General features: G+C 39.9%; 3 protein-coding genes across 6 annotated transcripts in view; all 3 read right to left on the bottom strand.

Annotated features, from left to right (window-relative positions):
• LOC103023384 (uncharacterized) overlaps window positions 1-10,156 on the bottom strand; it is a 56,167-nt gene extending 46,011 nt beyond the window's left edge. For 2 of the 4 annotated variants that reach the window (XM_049482962.1, XM_049482964.1), the window contains exons 1-14: window positions 9,986-10,156; window positions 9,179-9,229; window positions 8,424-8,581; window positions 7,620-7,690; window positions 6,788-6,953; window positions 6,070-6,207; window positions 5,218-5,395; window positions 4,785-4,927; window positions 4,430-4,533; window positions 3,164-3,329; window positions 2,866-3,054; window positions 1,798-1,950; window positions 1,383-1,527; window positions 13-171 (exon numbers count right to left, since the gene is read on the bottom strand). In XM_049482962.1, coding sequence (XP_049338919.1) covers window positions 13-171; window positions 1,383-1,527; window positions 1,798-1,950; window positions 2,866-3,054; window positions 3,164-3,329; window positions 4,430-4,533; window positions 4,785-4,927; window positions 5,218-5,395; window positions 6,070-6,207; window positions 6,788-6,953; window positions 7,620-7,690; window positions 8,424-8,581; window positions 9,179-9,229; window positions 9,986-10,058 — 1,894 coding nt within the window. In that variant the 5' untranslated portion in view covers window positions 10,059-10,156. The remainder of the gene's footprint in view (window positions 1-12; window positions 172-1,382; window positions 1,528-1,797; window positions 1,951-2,865; window positions 3,055-3,163; window positions 3,330-4,429; window positions 4,534-4,784; window positions 4,928-5,217; window positions 5,396-6,069; window positions 6,208-6,787; window positions 6,954-7,619; window positions 7,691-8,423; window positions 8,582-9,178; window positions 9,230-9,985) is intronic. The other 2 variants (XM_049482963.1, XM_049482965.1) reach the window with 2 other exon arrangements.
• Window positions 10,157-11,211: 1,055 nt separating this feature from the next.
• On the bottom strand, window positions 11,212-13,701 carry LOC103024655 (zona pellucida sperm-binding protein 4). Its single transcript, XM_049481868.1, has 8 exons — window positions 12,838-13,701; window positions 12,563-12,750; window positions 12,386-12,483; window positions 12,150-12,307; window positions 11,873-12,065; window positions 11,652-11,799; window positions 11,499-11,574; window positions 11,212-11,349 (listed from the first exon to the last, which is right to left on the bottom strand). The coding sequence occupies exons 1-8, from the start codon at window positions 13,697-13,699 to the stop codon at window positions 11,258-11,260; spliced, it is 1,815 nt and encodes a 604-aa protein (XP_049337825.1). The 5' UTR covers window positions 13,700-13,701; the 3' UTR covers window positions 11,212-11,257.
• A 3,131-nt stretch (window positions 13,702-16,832) lies between these two features.
• Window positions 16,833-17,727, bottom strand: LOC125803746 (zona pellucida sperm-binding protein 4-like). The gene is made up of 2 exons (XM_049481872.1): window positions 17,178-17,727; window positions 16,833-17,082 (listed from the first exon to the last, which is right to left on the bottom strand). Exons 1-2 carry the CDS (start codon window positions 17,689-17,691, stop codon window positions 16,868-16,870), a joined length of 729 nt encoding a protein of 242 aa, XP_049337829.1. The 5' UTR covers window positions 17,692-17,727; the 3' UTR covers window positions 16,833-16,867.
• Window positions 17,728-20,460: the final 2,733 nt, after the last annotated feature.

Here is a 20,460-nt window from a genome sequence, read left to right as displayed (position 1 = left end):
CTCCAACTCTACCAGCATCCATCGTAAAGTCCATATATGAAGAATACTTCCATGGTTCGGCCTCAAAGTCTTTGCTGATGATGTCATGTGGCAATGACTCCATTAGGTGCTTCTTCAGAGGGTCTTCAGTCTTCATGATGTTGACGAGGTGGCTCCAGACAAAAGAACCAACTGAATGAAGATAATTTCATCAGAAATGGATTTCAACCATAAATATTGCCAGGGTGCTTTATGCTCCAGTAACATCACTACATTGAGCAGCTTAAACACGGGTGGGCTGAGCAGGAGGAGAATGATGTGAAACAAATGTATTGGTGAATGACTTAACAGGAAATAAAGTAGGGTAGGGTATATCTCAGTTAAAGGAGCATTTGAATGTAGTTTGTTGACACTACACAAGCCATCACAAGCCATCCAATCAAGCTGAACTGCTTGTATTTTTGCACCAGGGGTGGCATAAAGTTATCCAAAAGCAGTGTGTAAGACTGGTGGAGGAAAACATGCCAGGATGCATGAAAACTGTGATTAAAAACTAGGGTTATTACACCAAATATTGATTTCTGAACTACTAAAACTTTATAATTATGAACTTGTTTTGGATGTACAAATGTTATAATGTTGTCTTTACTCAAACATAAACCTATAAATAGCAAAATCAGAGAAACTGATTCAAAAACTAACTTTTTTTCAGAGCTGTAAGTTGCCCAACCAAAGTTTTGAGCTTTTATAGCCACAGAAAGCAAAGAAATGAAATTTTACACACATTGCTGACCTCGCCTTGAACTGGCTGCTTGTTATAACAGCTGCCAGCACCACCGACCGTGCACGCAGCATGGCTGCTACAGCAACGTGTGTAAATGTAATGGTGAGGAATGACAAAAGACGGTTTGCTACATGAGCTCTGTAACAATGACTCATTGATTTCTGGAGAAATCCTGCACAAACTATTATGTAAAACTGGCCATTTTAGTGGTTCCCTACTCTCTAGGGTTAATTGCAAGTATAGCACACCTTGCTGAAAAATAACAGCCTGGTCAAATCAAGTTGAACAGCTGGTTAAAGGAGAAATCTGGTGTAAAATGGACTTGAGTTGTAGTGAAACATGTTAACAACTACAAACCTTTTGTTCAATAACCGTTCTCCATTCACTCACAACATTACGAAAAACAGCACTTTAAGTCAATGCAAAGAAATCACTATTTGTACATCATTAACAATGTATGAATATTATAGAGATATTTTCTGAAACAGCTGGAAGTCATGCATTTCCACAGAATTTATTTCTTCTATCATACCTATTCATCTGTCAGTCGTCAGTGACTTTTACATCAGGGTAATTATAATTGTAGTATAAATGCTGCTTAAATGCTGATGTCCTTTACCTTGAGTGGACGTCTCATTCCTTAAGGTGTTCCTTATAATGCTGAACACATCCTGGCTGGGACAGTTCATGAGCTGCTGATATGCAGTAATTCTAACCTCCACGTTCTCTTGATGTTGCTGATACACCCAAACAAGAACGTCCCTCTACAAACGAGATACAAACAGTGTTGGCCTGAAGTTTTATGGACGTCAAAGCTATCAAGCCTAGCAAAGCCAGATCATAGAGCATTATTACCAGTTCAAACTTTATTTTTAATCTTTTATCTCAACTCAACTCAACAAATATCGATATTCAATATCAAATCAGTATTTCCTCTTTCAATTTTACTAGCCAGACCTTCCTGGCTTATCAAAGGTGGTGGCAGCGGTTAAAATAATCAAAATAAACAAATAAGAGTTTATAGTAATACTGACCGGACTGGTGCATGGGATGCGTCTGAAGGCTTGTACTGCAGCTAGTCGAAGCTCTAACGCTGCTGATTGGTTGTGAATGCAGTCGTTTAGTTGAGGGATGAGAGCTTCAGCAGCCAGGCCGATGTTTTCCACCGCTTTCAGGATGTACAGCAGCTACATAACCAAGTTAGAAATAAGTTTTTGCAATGGCATGTACTTTCTGTACAGGTCTATCTTAGATAATGATGGTTAACATTATATATAACAACAGACAGTATAGTTGTACACATGGTTGTATGCTAGATATTCCTTTCAATGGAAAATCTACGTTTAAAATGGTGTGTAGCTGGCTCAGAGTGGTCCAACGGTCCACTAAAGAGATGCCACTAAAATCGTGAGAGCCAGTTATGCAGTTTGCCATCAGCTGCTGGAGCCCTGAGAGAGCACAATTGGCCTTGTTCTCTCTCTCACTCCCAGGGGTGATGTCGATCAGCACAAGGCGTCTGTGAGCTGATGTATCAATGGCAATGCTGCATCAGTGCATCAGTGCAGTGAAAAGTAACTTTATTTCAGCAATTCAGTTCAAAACACAAACAGAGTGATCTATTTTAAGCCTTTATTTATTTTATTGTTGATGATTATGGCAAACAGCTGTTAAAAAACCCAAATCAGCTGTCTCAGAAAATTAGAATTAGAATTATATAATATTATATAAATAAGTCAGTTCACTGTTTTCCTGGAAAATCTTACAGCACTTCATGCTTCCCTCTGCTATGACAACTTTTATGGAGATGTGGATTACATTTTCCAGCAGGACTTTGCACAATGCCCACACTGCCAAAAGTATCACTTCATCTTATATAATGTAATATACATTTTCTGAGACACGGATTTGGGGGGTTTCATTGGCTGTAAGCCATAATCATCAACAATAAAGGAAATAAATGTTTCATATTTTGAACTGTATTACTGAAATAAGGTAACTTTTCAATGATACTCTAATTTTTTGAGATGCACTAGTGCATTTGTAATAAAATGAACATCCAGAATAAATGAATATCCAGCCTAACATTTTAAGTGTAACTGTACCTCAGTGACCTGCCAGGACCCCCGCTCCCCACAGCCCTGAACCAGACTCTCTTTCAGAAAAAGCACAAACTGCTGCACTTCAGGTATCTGGCTGCATGGAGCTGGCTCCCTTCGGCAAATTCGATGAACCAGTGACGATAACCCCAGAACCGCCTTCAGACGAATCTGGGGCAACTTTAACAGAGCCTGCTGGAGAAAATGTAAAAATGTGAAAATGTGAAAATGAGAAAACAGTGATGAATGAAACAGCTCTAGTGAGAAAGCCAGTTCTTTGTTCTTCAGCAGAATGAAAACGTACGCTGATGTATCTGATCATCGCTGCTGAGGGACGGGGAGTGAATGCGACAGTGCTGAGGAGGAGACTGATGTGCTCCTGACTGATCTCATCGTTAAGGACGAGGTCTGTGCTGAAGTGAACACAGGCCTCAGATCCACAGGCAGGAAGAGCCTCTAGAAAGGGCTGCCTGTAATTATATTAATATGGACACATCATTAATATACATGATTATATGTAGAGCTTTGTTCATGTTCAGAAGAGGAAGAGCGTCTGAAACGTTCCTGAAAAAGGAGCGCACATCTTGTAAAAATGACTGAATGTTGGTTCTATTCTCAGACAATCACAAATTGTGGTTAATGGACTCCTATTTAATGGAAAATATACTTTATTTCAGTAATGCAGTTCAACATGTGAAACTCACATATTATATAGATGTTTTATTACACACAGAGTGATCTATTTTAAGCCTTTATTTCTTTTATTGTTGATTATGGCTTACAGCCAATGAAAACCCAAAAATCAGTGTCTCAGAAAATTTGAATATTACATAAAACCAGTTGGTACTTTTGGAAGTGTGGGCAGTGTGCCAAGTCCTGCTGGAAAATGAAATCCGCACTTCCATAAAACTTGTCAAGCATGAAGTACTGTAAGATCCGGTAAAACACTGCACTGACTTTAGACCTGATAATAAAACACAGTGGATCAACACCAGCAGATGACATGTCTCTCCAAACCATCACTGATCATCAGTAAATTATACATTTCATTTGTAAAACAAGGGATCAGAGTCTGGAGGAAGAGTGGAGAGACACACAGTCCAAGCTGCTTGAGGCCTAGTGTGACGTTTTTCCACAATCAGTGATGGTTTGGTGATACATGTCATCTGCTGGTGTTGGTCCACTGTGTTCTATCAAGCCCAAAGTCAGTGTAGTGTTTTCCCAAAGAATTTCACCAATATTCCTGACCACAGGTTTACCCTATTCATTTGATTCATAGAGCCACCATGTGGAGTAATGAAGCAGTTACTTTTATTAAGTGTAATTGGCGGGCGAATCCTAGAGATGTTTCAATAATTGATATTTGTTGCCACATGAAAAAGGTACGATATATCACAATATTAATATTTCGTCCAACCTCTAACATACAAAATGCTGAACAAGAGCTGATTAAACAACTAGCGTACTAGCATAGAATGTGTTTTTACATGGATGACCAGCTTTTCAACCAAAACCCAGCCTAGCTTTGCTTTCTAAGGATGTGAGTTTGTAGAAACAGTTAAAGACTGACCAGTCGTCTCTGCATTTAAAGGAAACCTCCTGCCAGACGTCCTTCAGCTGCTGCAGAGACAAAGTTCTCAAGTGCAGGGCCAGATTCAGGAAGAGCTCAGACTGCTGGGGGACATTAAAAAAAAGAGAGAACCAGAGATGTCAAGACAAGAGAGTCAATGTCTAGACTACACCAAAGAGCCAAAACATTATAACGGAGTATGGAGGAGTTGTCTGAACTTAGGGACAAACCACAAATGGTAACAAAGTATTGGATACCCAACCCTCATTGATAGATATGGGCAAGCCTTTGGAGAAAGTTAGTCGCAATGCTAGTAGATGGCCTCATCAGAGTTAGAGCTGTGATGCTAACAGACCTGCTGGTGGTCTGCAGACTGAGCACACAGCCTCCTCACTGTGCTGGAGACCTCCTGAACTGATCGAGCTCCTCCTCCACGTCCTGGGCTTAAAGTTTCCACCTCAAATCTCAGATTGGCTAAGTAACCGTCATCCTGCAACCCTGAAAAAAAAAACAACAACATAAAAAACTACTTAACCTCTGCTTTTTAACAGTCTGTAAATACATATCCATCCATTGTAATAAAAAAGGGAAAATAAAGAAAGCAAATGCAAAATAGTGATTAAGTTTAATTTTTACAGAGCTATGCATGTAGCTATGCACTATGAATACATTAAAGTCTATGTAACACACATGTTCCCTTCCTCACCACTGTAAACAATTCAGCAATTATGATTTATTTATGCAATCATTTCTCATTGTGTTTACCATCTCCACACTGAAGTCATTACCTGAATCTATCTGTATGTCCTTCAGAGTTCTCAGTAGATTCAAGGTCGACACAGTGCTGGTCTGGGCCGCATCCAGCGAGCCGGACAATGGTACCAGCACCATTGTCTCAGTGCAGTTCACCCTGTCCATCACAGCTGTGCCATAGAGCTGTGTGCACCTGAGGCTGGCATTCACTGTCTGATAAAAAGAAATTCATATAAATTCATATACATATATATATATATATATATATATATATATATATATATATATATATATATATATATATATATATATATATATATATCTGACTGACGTGATCTTTTAACCCTTGTGTGGTGTTCGGCTCTGTGGGACCCGTTTTCATTTCAATGATCAAATGATACTAAAAAAATATTTTTTCTAACTCAAACTCATTGGCATTGGCTCATTTTTTGTGAAAAACATATATCAAAACACATTTTTGATAAACACACACTGTACACCCCCCCCCCACACACACACATTTATATTACATCCAGTATGTTTGGCCAAGGGCTAATAAACATTGCTTCTTTTGTAAATTTGAAAATAAACAAATTTTCTACTCATATCTTGAGTTTAATTCATTTTCTTTTACATTTTATTAAAAAACTAATAAAAAAAAGAGTAGCACTTTTTAAAAGAAATGTAACATAAGAAAGGTAAAGGGCAAATATTAACCATGTAAGCTGTGTTTATATTGCTTGCAGTTTAGGTGAAGCGAGCATGTGTAAAGCATTTTAATGTAAAATTGCTTAATTTTGCTGAATTAAATACAAGTAACAAAGTAAACGAGTAACAAAAATATGAACACCACACAAGGGTTAAAAAGGTTCACAACCTTGACATACTGTGTCTTCCTGTAGGGGGACAGATTGCCACCAAAACGCATTGACTCGTTCTTTAAGGCACTGTTGGAGATGTCTAGTCTTCACCAGCAAAGAGCCCTTCTGCTCGTAGGTGCTCATACACGTACCGAACACATCAGTCTGTAAACATATGGACAGAATGTTCACAGGTAAAGTCAAGATTTCTACTTAACTGAAATGTAGCCACTCAGTCAAAACATCTTTTTCTATTCAATTTGCTCATTTAGTTGTAAAGAGTAAGAATGGGCCTAAAATATTTGAGGATAAGTACTTGATAACAGTATACTTGGCAATATGACAAACCACTAAATATTTTTTATTAATGTTGAGAATATACTACTGCAATAAAATTAATGTTTTAATTTGTATAAATATATAATCGCTTCAAACTTCAATTTTGTAAACAGCAGTAAATTACTGAGACTCTTTTTTTTTAAGAAAGAGCTAGCACTGGGGTTAGCGATTAATGCTAATGCTGCTGCACCCAGCCTTCACTAAAAGCTTCACTAAAAACTCACCCTTATAGCGCTATACTTCAGCATAGTGGCTTTACTGCTGATACTACTGACTTTTTTTTTTTTTTTTTTAGCTCTTTTCAATTTCACAAAATTATCACTTGAATGACCCAAGAACATGAACTTGAATGTTGCCTTTAAAAAAATAAAAAATAAAATAAAAAGTTGTGACCGACTTTCCTCACCTCTCTCATGGTTTCCCTCACTCGTCCAGTGCGGGACGTCTGGAGCATGCTCAGTACGGCTCTCTTGATGTTGAGCGTCCACACCTGCTCGGCTTCCTGTGGGCACAGGGCAATGACCTTCCCCCCCTGAAGCAGGAACCGCAGGGGGTTCTTCTCCAGCGCCTCTCTGGCAAAAGCAAAACACCAGATGGGCCCTGGGACCTCTTAACCCATAGAACATGACTGCAGTGAGATGATGTTGGGGATGCAGACTGATCCATAGTACTCTCTGGACTATACTGACCGTTTTTAGGACGTACTGAAGAAAGTGGCAAAGTTCACCTTTTTATATACAAAATATGTTCCTGAAGTTCTTTGCACAAAATCATACATAAACCTAGCTCGATTCTTACCAGTTTCAGTTCTTTCAGAATGAGCAGTTTAAGGACTTTTATGCAACAAACAAAACAGTTAATGCTTAACTGTGATAGAAGCACAAAACTCATTATTTAAAAGTACTTGATGATCTCCCTCATCTGCTGACTTGCTATGGACAGTAGGTACAGATCCCTCCCTCAAACAAAGTCTACTGGCTAATCCTGCTGTTTACTTTCTGAGGTTCTCAACCAAAATGACCAAAATGGCACATGCATTATCGAGCATCAGCCTTTTTCCTGTTTTAGTCTTTACCTAAAAAAACATATTTTTTGCATTATAACAGTCTTCATGCATATATTCACTTAATGTCAATTACCAATGTACCCATTTAAAGTCAATCAGTGTGTAAAATATACAAATGTTTTGAGAGAAAACATTATCAGAGAATAAAGAACACAGAGAGCTCCTGACTTACCTGATGTTTTTCAAGCGCAGCACAGAATTTTCCTTTTTCAAAGAACTTTGTTTAATTTGTGGATTTCTAATCTGCGAACAAAAAAGCACCTGTTGTACCATCATGATGACATCACAACAGCTTCATCCTTAACAAACACAAGATTTCACTGGTATCTGGTTTAAGATTCAGGTCTAAGCTGGTCATACAGGTGAAAAAAAAAACGTTGGTTTAACCTCATAACAAACCTGATCAAGCTGGCCGTCAAATTGGTCATGCTAATGCCACTGCCAGACTCAATGGAGGGTAGGGAGAGCGTGGCGGATTGCTTCATAGAGTTACAAAAATGACACAAAGTGTCATTGACTGTCTTTCCTTGACCCTGTGATGATGCCTCCACTAGATTATGCAATATAGCTCTGAACAAAATTAAGAGACCACTTCAGTTTTTGAATCTTTTTCTCAAGCTTCTCTGATTTTGCTATTTATAGGTTTATGTTTGAGTAAAATGAACATTGTTGTTTTATTCTATAAACTACAGACAACATTTCTCCCAAATTCCAAAATAAAATATTGTCATTTAGAGCATTTATTTGCACAAAATGAGAAATGGCTAAAATAACAAAAAAATGCAGAGCCTTCAGACCTCAAATAATGCAAAGAAAACAAGTTCATATTCATAAAATTTTTTTTAGAGTTCAGAAATCAATATTTGCTGGAATAACCCTGGTTTTTAATCACAGTTTAAAACAACTATAGAAAATGTTATAATGCAGATAACTAATCCAAGAAATCCAAGAAACTAAAAATAAAGTGTGAACATACCCTTAAAATCCTATCTGGACACCCTGGTAGCACGTCAATGTCCACCACGCAGTCGAAGGCCAGCTGACTGCCTGCTGATGAGGGTCCTTTCAGGGAGCTGGTGGTGGTCGTGCTGTACCTGTAGGTGTGCCTGTGTCCCTTTGGCACATTCAATGATGCTAAAATCAAACAAAATATATAAGTCCAAAAGTCAGTGCAGTGACAATTATTTTAGAGATGTGGATTTCATTTTCCAGCAGGACTTGGCACACAGCCCACACTGCCAAAAGTACCAATTGGTCTTATATATAATATTCTAATTTTCTGAGGCACTTATTTTTGGGTTTTTATTGGCTTTAAGCCATAATCATCAACAATAAAAGAAATAAATTAATAAATGCTTAAAATAGATCACTCTGTGTAAAATACATCTATAAAATATACAAGTTTCACATTTTGAGCAGAATTACGGAAGTAATTCTAAAGTGCACTAGTAGTCATTCGAATGATGTAATGACTGTGGTACATACTTAATTTCAAGCTCAAAAAAGTTCCCATAGTCATAGAATGGGAATTAATATTGTGTCCCATGACTTTTGCTCTGACATGCGGTACTTCCCCAGCCAATGTTAAATGTTAAATGTCTGCACAACTTCAGAAATAGAATATCCCTTCCGTCTATCACTCACAATTAGGCCTCATCCAAATATTTAACATAAATTAAATTATAATGATTATTATTATTTTTTTTATCCCAAATTATTTTTATTTCTTACCTGAGCAGGCAGATTTGCAGAGCTGACCCTGATGTATTTTTTGGCACTCGCCTAGGAACAACAAACAAACAAACAAACAGAAAGAAGCATTACACAGATACAGTACAAATGCAAACACACATACACACACCTTGTGTAGCGCCTGTAGAAAAACCCTGTCAATAGAACAGGACTCTCTGGAACAGATACAGTGGAACGAAAAAAGTTTGGGCATCCCTGATCATTTTCATGATTTTTCATTATAAATCGTTTGTTATTCGGATCAGCAATTTTAGTTAAACATATAATATAGCAGACAAACACAGTGATATTTTAGAAGTGAAATTTCATAAGATTTACAGAAAGTGTGCAATAATAATTATTTAAACAAAACAAGAAAGGAGCACAAATCTGGGCACCCTTCTAGTTTTATTGATTTAAATACCTTTAGCACTAATTATTGGAACTTGTTCTAAAAAACTTTAAAATCAAGATCGGTTACTAATAAATTAAAAAGTTAACATTAATATGTCTTGCAATTTAGATATTATTGTTAATGTAATAATGTATACAATGAAAAAAAAAACTTTCATATTTAAAAGTGTGGAATTATGTGCCTTGTATCTCCATTGATGTCTAGTGGTTATTATTTAAACTGTCAAATCCTCATGAATAATAAACCAATACAAATGTTATAAATCGGCATAGAAGAAAATGTTTTCTTTTGAGCATGCCATTGACAATACTGTATATTATTACTAAAATATAAGAATTATAAATAATTTTTTTAATGTTAATTAAAATCTTATTTTAAATCAGTTCACTTACCGCTGAAGATGCTGATCAGGAGAAGCATCACACAGAGATAATCCCGCAGCAGCAGAAGACCTACAGGAGACATGTCTGTGAGAAACTGAAGGAAGATCAATGCATTACATTTACGGCTTTCAGGACTGAGCTTTCCCAGCCAGTTGAGAGAACATCAGTCCGCCAGCCACTCTGATCTGAGCCTATCTGAACCTGCAAGCAGTGTGAAGAGACCAGTGAGCAGAAAACTCCCCAGCAGGAGGTCCAGTCTGGTCCAGTGACCCCGCCAGCTACAGCTCAGAGCACGACAGTGACCACCATGTTCAAAACTCTGAATTTCACCTAGTATTGCCTCTAAAACAAAGACGCCACAAAGCACTTGCATAGTAGAACCACTTGCGTCCTAAAAAAGCTAACACCAAAAAAAGTATTAAAGTATGAAGGTTTAAAATACCTCATTGTATATTAGTTTTCCAGCATTTTTTTTCTGTTCCAGCTTTTTTGCAGCCCCTGTTGCAATTTGTCTGACATGCATTGCTCTAATCAAGTTTTAAATAAAGTTAATGTTTTAATGAAAAGGTAAAAACTTTCCACGATCAACATCATGTGTTTTGTGAACGTTGGTCCGAGACTTCCAAAATCAACCTTGATTTTAACTCCGAAGTACTTTGAGGGTGACCCTCATTTACAAGGTAGTCTAGAATTTAGAGTATAAAAATAACTGAAAATATTAGATAAATTAAGAATAAAAATGCACTTAAAAGAGAATATAGTAAGAGTGATATCATTGCATTCAGTGTATAAGTTACATTTTACCTAACAAATATCACTGCAAGTACACAAGTTATTTTAAAAGCAGCAAAATGAATCAGTTTCTGCTTGAAATTTTTGACCCAGTCTCTCTTGCAAAAGGCTTTAAGATTCTTAGCGCAGCTTGATTTTAAGTGTAAGTGACCTGATTAAGTCATGGCAACCTTTAGACTGTGCCCTTTTAGGTAGGGCCATGAAAACTTATATTGCGGCAACCATCACTACAGACTGTAAGTAACCATCCTCAGCCTATGTGTGTGCGCTAAGAACATGGGGAGGAGGTGCAATGAGGCAGTGTCTTGCCATCCCATCATGCAGCTGCCCCCCCCCCCCTCATGTCAAGCTGTACTTTGTTTCCAAATCTCTAAAAAGCAACTGAAACTACCTGCACACCCACAGGTGGAGTTACTATAAGGAATAAAGAACAAGCAGAGGCATGACCTTTAAGAAAATATTTTATTCATAGTGCTATAATAATCCTTCTCAAGCTGAAGAGATATCGGTGTAGATCACTTCTCCACTAGACACAACAGATACAGGTCTGGAGTGCCTTACAGATGATCCAACGTCTCTCCCTGGAAGAGAGAACAGATTAGTAGTGTCAAATCTTTAGTGATTAAAAGGCAATCGTAGTTCTTGAACCAGTCTGAAAAAACAAAGACTAAGAGGGTACATGGTCAAGGAGACTGTTTCCTCAAGGAATCAAAAGCAAGGATCTACTTACTCCTTCTGTTGCACCTGGGTTCACAGGTGGCACCTGCAGTTGGAGAGCATACAGCTGTGCTGCAGTGGATGAAAATCTGGGGAAGGACGTTGTACCATAAGGAACTGGCTCTTTGCAATTTGCAAAAGTGAGGGGGGTAAAAAGGATGCTTACCCTTTCTCTCAAAGGAGCCATGGAAGAATGATCCACAAATGTGAACATTTTGAGGACAAATCGCTTGTAATGACCAGGGTACTGAAGTCCAGATGACCCAACAACTGGAACCAGAGTGGTCAGGTAGCGATCATCCTTGTACGGGCACCTTTGGAGCACATCAGCATTAGCCTGTACTGAAGCACCAGACTGCACTGCTGGTGGGCGCACTGCCAACTTACCCATTCACCAGGAGATCCCACTGAGGAACACTGTTGGGGTTAGGTGTAGAGGTTGCCCAGCAGCGTCCCAAGACCAGGACAAGATTAGGATCAGTCCTCGCCAACATGCGCACCTCAACATACACAGGATCCCTCAGGACCTTGGTCACAGGGTATTCAGCCTCAGTGTAGTAGGAGGTATAGGCTACTTGCTCTGTGGAGAACCAGAAAAATTGGTTATACAAGCCAGACAAGATTTAAGATAACACTGAGTACTCTGAATTCTGAAGTAGCTCACCTTCCACACAGCCCTTTGAAACACACTGTCCATTGCCAAGTCTCAGCTCTACCCTGAGGGGACCAGAAGCCACTACAGGTAGAGGAGGATCATTGGATGAAAGAGCAACAGCCAGGGATTCAACGCTTGTAGTAGAATATCTACACTGGAAGTAAAGCCTTGCAAAGGAATCAAAAAGTCAGTAAAATCCCACAACACCAAAATTAATCTTCCAGCAGAATCTGAAACAGACTCACTCATAATGGCTGTCTCTTGTGATGGCACCAAGGGGTCCCACTCCAACTTCATAGGAAGACACCATTTTGTTCTCATAGACCACATAGTCACCTTGCACCTGGTTTAAGGACAATCACTGAACACCTTGGACATACACAAACAATATGCCACCACCTGTAAACAAGCCTAGAACTTACTGTTGCTCTTGTGCCACAGGCTGTTACAGGAAACTGGTATATAGCAAAGTTAGCATTATAGTCAGCAACACCACAGGGTCCATCACTTCCTCCCAACAGGCTGATGGAATCCAAGCTGATCCTGGGAAGAGTTGCATCCCGGGCCACTACCAACACAAACTGCCCATCGATTGTGCACTGGACAGTCACTGAAAACAAAGCAAAGACTTAACTTGTCAACTGCAACACCACAAAATAAAAGTTTACAAGGTAAATTGAGAGAAAAAAAAAATTACCAGTTTTCCCATAGTAGCAGTTCTGCCCATCAAAACAGCAGTTTATAGCACCACAGTGAGAAGCATCTATGCTAGGCTCTCCACAAGGAACCTTGTCAACATCATTCAGTTGGCATTTAGCAGCATTGGCCAACGGTATTTTAGGACCATAGCTTGTAGGAACAAGTGGCCCGGGAAGTTGAGGAGCAATGTTTTCAGAAATCTGGGGAAAGAGTTGCCCAGGAACTTGAGAAAGAACTGGCCCAGGAGACTGAAGAAAAAGAGGCCCAGAAGGCTGAGGAAAGAGAGGCCTAGGTTGCTGAGCAGAAAGCAGCCCAGAGGGCTGAGGATAAAGCGGCCCAGAGAGCTGAGCAGAAAGAGGTCCAGAAAACAGCCCAGTGGGCGGAGCATAAATCGACCCAGAGGACTGAGCAGAAAGTGGCCCAGAAAGCTGAGCAGAAAGGGACCCAGAAGGCTGAGCAGAAAGGGACCCAGAAGGCTGAGCAGAAAACAGTCCAGGAAACTGTTGAGCAGAAGGCGACCCAGCAGCCTGAACAGAAAGTGGACCAGAGGATTGAACAGAAAGTGGCAGAGAAGGCTGAGCATAAGACAGTCCAGGAAGCTGAGCAGAAAGCGACCCAGAAACTTGAGAAGAAGGTGACCCAAGAAACTGAGACGAAAGTGGTGGAGTTTGCTGAGGAAAACCTGGCCCAGAGGTCTGAGGGGAGAGTGACCCAGGAAGCTGAAGGTTTTGTGGTTCTTTCTCAGCTTGAGTCCATATTAAGTTTGCATTGCTCAGGCAGCTCAACGAGAGCAGCAGAAAAGTTAGCAAACCCCACAACTTTCCCATGATCATCAAATTCCTCACTGCAGCAAGTAACATTCTGTTCTATAGCTGACCTTTTTATTCTCTCCTGCCTGCTAATTGTGAAAAGCCCCTCCTCCAACATATTTGTACCTCAATAATGTTCCAGCCCTGTGCTATCTGTCTGGGGGTGGGGCATAATTAGAGTTTTTGTTAAGTCCAGGCTTTACTGATTGGGGGTGTGCCCAAACATCTTGGTGATTTAACAGCAATTGCAGGTAACGCTCATCCACACGTGAAACAATCTGATACGCATATCTAATTATACTAATTTTGATCACCTAATGTTCATATATTGCTTTTTGTTTGCTTTGCTTGCAGTAGATTATTTGATCTCTGTTGACAACAGATAAACACTTGCACAGAAAATAAGTTGTACTTCAAAGCTCCAGTCATTCAGTCTCTGAAGTGAACCTCATTGGCCCAAATTGGTTGCATTAATATGTTTTATTTGGGGTAAAAAACTGCATTGAAATGTTTAATGTTTTTGACTACAGGTTTCCACATTATACCTGGCCCACTTTACGTGACCTTCAAAATCTTAAATATTGTAGAAAATGTGAGCAATCAACACAGACATTTTTCACAGATTTCCTAGATTACTAGGTTCTTCAGCACAAACCATGTTCACCACCCCCTGTTGATGGCTTATGACATTTTGGCAGTTTCACTAAAACTAGTGGAAACTTGGGCTGGTTTCCTAAAAAGCACTTATAAGCCTAAACAGAACTAGTTCAACAATCAAGAGTTCTTTTGGTGGAAAAGCACTATATAGATTGCTTTATGTATGTATGCTGTTTCTTCTATAAAACACCAGTTTCAAATACAAAGTGTGGCATTAAACCAATTTAATTCCACCCTAAAAAAAAACAAATCTTAGGTTAATGCCATGTTTCCCCATCCAAGAATCAGCATAGTCCCTGAAGTAGATTTTCAGCAATAAATGACAACCCACTATACAGGATATGCAGTTGTAAATATTACACATTTCAAAGTGGCCCAACTGCTCTGGGAAAAGATCTGAGGAGTTTTTGGCATGATTAACATTTTTTAGAAAATGTAGATAGATGTTAAATTTGATGCTTACATTGTGAAGTGACTCAAACGCTGTAGCACTTTAATGATTTTGCCATTTTATTTTACCATTACTTCCATTGTTTTCAATGACATCAGGACAGCAGAACTTAAGATTTGTGGCTATATACTGACTTCCATGGACTAGTTTACTATGCCACTGGACTGATAATTTACAGAGTTTACATTAGCTTACACCAGTAACTGCATTATTTTGGTAAGCATCGGCTATGCACGTTAAGTTACTCAAGGATACTTTTGTAGATGAGAAAATGTAAATCAGTGATTCGGTTCAAAAGTTGGTCACATTAACCAACATGCGGTACAAAATTGAGTTTTCTGGCAAGTCTCTTAATGTAAAACGGCCAGTGAGTTCCAAGTATTTCTTTACCCAGACAGATTGTAAGACTCACTGGAGTCAGTATTTACTCAGTTAACACCTCCATTTTATGATATTTTTTTTTAGACTGACCATCACAGCAGCTTTAGGGTTAAATAGGACTGTAGTAGCTGCTGCTCACCTTAACAGACAATTTGAACAAGGAGTTTGTTCTAGTTGTACTCCACTTACTCAACTCAAAAAAAAAAAAAAAAGGTACTGGCCACATGATGTGACAATAAAGAGAGACCTCAATAAGCTAGCAATAAAAGGTAGTCCATGACCCACATTACCATTCTGACTGCAATGGGTTAAGAGGAAGACACACAATTCAAAAGCAAGACCCCTTTATTGAGAACAGAGTCACAATCAATCCTGCTGGAGCTGGGCAGTTTGTGTGTAAATCACTTCTCCACTAGACACAACTGATTCAGGCTCCGATTTCCAGGCAACCGATCCAACATCTCTCCCTGTGTAGAGAGAAACAGCCTAGTAAGAACCACAAAATTCTAATACATGCTTATGCTCTAGGGCTGTGTGATTCTCAGCCAGACACTGAAACATATTTAAGATCCGACACATCCAAGGGCAAATGGGAGCACTGAGCAATAATTATTTAGAAAGTAAATAAGAGCAAGGTGTTTCTGGCATTAAAGAACAAATAATGTACAGGAATCAAGTAATCTACTTACTCCTTCTATCGCACTTTTGTTCACAAGCGGCACCTGCAGTTGGAGAGCACACAGCTGTGCTGCAGTGGATGTAGATCTAAGGGAGAAAAAAAAAAAATCAAACCTTGAAAACTTGATCCTTCCTGAAATAGAGAACCCCCCCCCCAAAAAATATCATAATTACCGTCTCTTTCAAGGGGTTCATAGAACGATCCACAAATGTGAACATCTTGAGGACAAAGCGCTTGTAATGGCTGGGGTACTGAAGTCCAGATGACCCATCAACTGGAACCAGGGTGGTCAGGTAGCGATCATCCTTGTTCGGGCACCTTTCAAAAGGAATCAGGTCAATGCTCGCAAGTACTAAAGCAAGGGACCTTAGTGATAGACATGCAGCCAACTTACCCATTCACCAGAAGATCCCACTGAGGTACACTGTCCCGGTCAGGTGTAGAGGTTGCCCAACAGTGTCCCAAGACCAGGACCAGATTGGGATCAGTTCGCCCCAACATGCGCACCTCAACGTATACAGGCTCCCTCAGGACCTTGGTCACAGGGTAGTCATTTTCAGCATAGTAGGAAGTATACGCTACTTGCTCTGTGGAGAACCAGGGGAATTTGTTACCAAAAAAAAGGCCACAGATAAAGTCACAATCATAAGTGCAATACTGAAGTAGCTCACCTTCCACACAGCCCTTTGTCACACACTGACCATTGCCAAGCCTCAGCTCTACCCTGAGCGGGCCAGAAGCCATTAAAGGTAGAGGAGGATCATTGGAAGAAAGTGCAACAGCCAGGGACTCGACACTTGTAGCAGAATATCTACACTGGAAGTAAAGCCTGGCAAAAGGATTTAAGAGATTAATAAAAGCTCACAACTTGCAAAACAAATCTTCAGAATCCATGAATCTAACTCACTCGTAGTGGCTGTCTCTTGTGATGGAACCAAGGGGTCCCACACCAACTTCATAGGAAGACACCATTTTGTTCTCATAGACCACATAGTCACTAAACAACTAATAAGACAGACAAACATTGTAGACCTCTACAAACAAGCAGCAACTACCTGGAAACAAGTTTAGCACCAACCATTGCGTTTGTTCCACAAGCAGTTACAGGAAACTGGTATATAGCAAAGTCAGCATTATAGTCCACAACAGCACAGGGCCCATCACTTCCTCCCAACAGGCTGATGGAATCCAAGCTGATCCTAGGAAGTGTTGTATTCCGGGCCACCACCAAAACAAACTGCCCATCGACTGTGCACTGGACAGTCACTGGAAACACACAATAGAGAAAATTGTAGTTTGCAGGGCTTTATAATCTTTAAAAAAAAAAAAAAAAACTGCGCACACACACACACACAACTTACCTGTTTTACCATAGTAGCACTGCTGCCCATCAAAGCAGCAGTTTATAGCACCACAGTGGGAAGCATCCAAGCCTGGTTCACCACAGGGAATCTTGTCAGAATCATCCAGATTACATTTATCAGCAGTAGTTACCTGTACCTGAGGATCAGACCCTGGTGGTAACAGCCCGGAAGGCTGGGAAAAAAGTGGCCCGGAAGGCTGGGAAAAAAGTGGCCCGGAAGGCTGGGAAAAAAGTGGCCCGGAAGGCTGGGAAAAAAGTGGCCCGGAAGGCTGGGAAAAAAGTGGCCCGGAAGGCTGGGGAGCCAGAGGCCCAGAAGGTTGAGAGGGAAGTTGCCAAGATGGCTGAAAAAGAAGTGGCCCAGAAAGCTGGGGAACCAGAGACCCAGATGGCAGCCCAGAAAACTGTGGGGTTTGAGGTTGTTCCTCTGATAGAGCTCGAGGACTCCAACGAGCTACAGCTGCATTGCTCACAGAATTCAACCAAAGAACCACAAATACAATAGAACCCCACATTTTTCTCTGTGCTTCCAGCAAAAAACATAATGGTCCATGTTTCTGCTGACCTTTTTATAGTGAGCCTTGCCTGCTAATTGTGAAAGGGCCCTCCTCATCCTCCATCAGATTCCAATAATGTTCCAGCCCTGTACCGCCAGGAACTGCATTGGTGCTGCTTTCAAGGGGCGGAGTTCAGCAGAGTTTCCTGATTTTCCTGCTGTAATCAACCTACTGGGCAATTAACAGGTGAGATGCATCAGGTGTCCTTGAGCAATAAAAATCAGCAAACAGTGCAGAAATCCGCTTACTGGAATTGTCTACCTCTAATTTATTGCTACCCCCTTTATGCCCATAACTAAGATTTAGCATCTGAGAGTTGGCCCACTCAAAGAAACCATCTGTCCAAATGCACTCTGAACGCAACAAACAATGACCATGCAACACTATTGCAGGGTTTAGCCCTTTAAAGTCACATATTCAGCATGGCTTACAACAGCAATCCACTCATATCATATGCTGTCAGTCATCTCAACAGATCTGAATTGCCTGCAGAATAAACATAGCCAAAGGTTTTTCTTGCAGGACTCGTGGACCAAAGTACTGGAGATAGGAAACATCACCAAATGCCAAAGCTTATGTCTCTTAACCATTTGTACACTTGGAAGGATTTTTGCCAAGCCGTTCCTTGAAGGTGTGCATTTATTGTTGTGACTGGTTTGCTATATCAAGAGGCAGGGTTCGCAATACATTTTAGTCCTGAAATTCCTTTCTTTGCCCCTTTATGAACATCAACAGGTCTTGAAACAAAGAATTTTTGTACTGTCAAAATACATTGGCTTTTTAGACCTTTAACATTAATTCTTTCAACATAAGATAAGAACACACCATAAGATAAAGTCATTGATACCAAAAGCCACTCTGCATGATCTAGACATCACAAACACACACACAACTAGATAAGAGAGAATATTATTTGTAATAATAATAATGACAATAATCCTAATATTGTGAATGACCACACCCATCCTTCACACAAACTGTTCTCCCTCCTGCCTTCGGGAAGAAGGTACAGCAGCATCCGGTCCAGCACGACCAGATTCTGCAACAGCTTCTACCCCCAAGCCATCAGACTCCTCAACTGCAGAGACTGAACAGATTTCTTTTCTGTACTGTCACTCTACCCCACTTACCCCAGAAATTGAAAGCACTAAAAACCCTACTACCTCACTGGTCTTTTTTGCACACTGTTTTGATATTTATTTTTCTTTGTCTGTATTGTGTTGTATTGTCTGTCTGCACTTTTTGTACTGTTACACTTTTTGTTCTGTCTACACTGTGTTTATGTGCACCATGGTACCTGGAGGAACGTTGTTTCGTTTCACTGTGTACTCTGTATATAGCTGAAATGACAATAAAAAACACTTTGACTTTGACTTTATTAATAATAATTATTATTATAACATTATACTCTGAGTAATTGAGTGAGGAGACATGGCAGGTGTGATGTTTTCGTGCACTTGAGCTTGATTTCAAGTTGATTGCTATATACTAAGAGAAAGTACGTGGATTTCTGCCTACGCACGGTTTGATAAATTTGGATTTTGTTTGTGCATACAGAACTTTTCAGGTCTGAGCGTACACATTTTAATGGGAAGTCCACGCAAGTCTTAGTACATGAGGCCCCAGATGTTTTTATGTGGGGTAAAAAACTGCATTGAAGTGTTCCATGTTTTTGACTACAGGTTTCCTCTTTATGCCTGGCCCACACTACAGGACCTTCAAAATCTTAAATATTGTAGAAAATGTGAGCAACCAACACACATTTTTCACAGATTTCATAGATTACTAGGTTCTTCAGCACAAACCATGTTTACCACCCTCTGTTGATGGCTTATGACATTTTGGCAGTTTCACCAACACTGTGGGAACTTGGGCTGGTTTGCTAAAAAGCACCATGGTTCTGATGAGCCTAAACAGAACTAGTTCAAGAATCAAGAGTTCTTCCGGTGGAAAAACACTATATAGATTGCTTTATATATGCTGTTCACTTATAAAACACCAGTTTCAAATACAAGGTGTGGCATTCAACCAATTTAAAATCCACCCTAAATAAATCTGAGGTTAATGCCACATTTCTGTCCAAGTATCAGCACCTAACCCACAAATCAAGGTGGCCCAACTGCTCTGGGAAAAGATCTGAGGTTTTGGCATGGTTAACATTTTTTGGAAAATGTAGCTCTAGGTTAAATTTGATCCTTACATCATAAAGTGACTCAAACCTTGCAACACTAACTAGTGATTTTGCCACTTTGTGTTACCAGCCAAACCAAGTCTCCCTGAAGCTGCGGGAGTCTCCCGCATTTTAATAAAAGTAATCCATGACCCACATTACCATTCTGACTGCAATGGGTTAAGAGAAAGACACACAATTCAAAAGCAAGACCCCTTTATTGAGAACAGAGTCACAATCAATCCTGCTGGAGCTGGGCAGTTTGTGTGTAAATCACTTCTCCACTAGACACAACTGATTCAGGCTCCGATTTCCAGGCAACCGATCCAACATCTCTCCCTGTGTAGAGAGAAACAGCCTAGTAAGAACCACAAAATTCTAATACATGCTTATGCTCTAGGGCTGTGTGATTCTCAGCCAGACACTGAAACATATTTAAGATCCGACACATCCAAGGGCAAATGGGAGCACTGAGCAATAATTATTTAGCAAGTAAATAAGAGCAAGGTGTTTCTGGCATTAAAGAACAAATAATGTACAGGAATCAAGTAATCTAC

This window comes from Astyanax mexicanus, chromosome 8 (assembly GCF_023375975.1).
Source record: "Astyanax mexicanus isolate ESR-SI-001 chromosome 8, AstMex3_surface, whole genome shotgun sequence".
Taxonomy (NCBI): Eukaryota; Metazoa; Chordata; class Actinopteri; order Characiformes; family Acestrorhamphidae; genus Astyanax; species Astyanax mexicanus.
The sequence above is the reverse complement of the archived record's forward strand: the minus strand, read 5'-3'. Positions and strand labels throughout refer to the sequence as shown.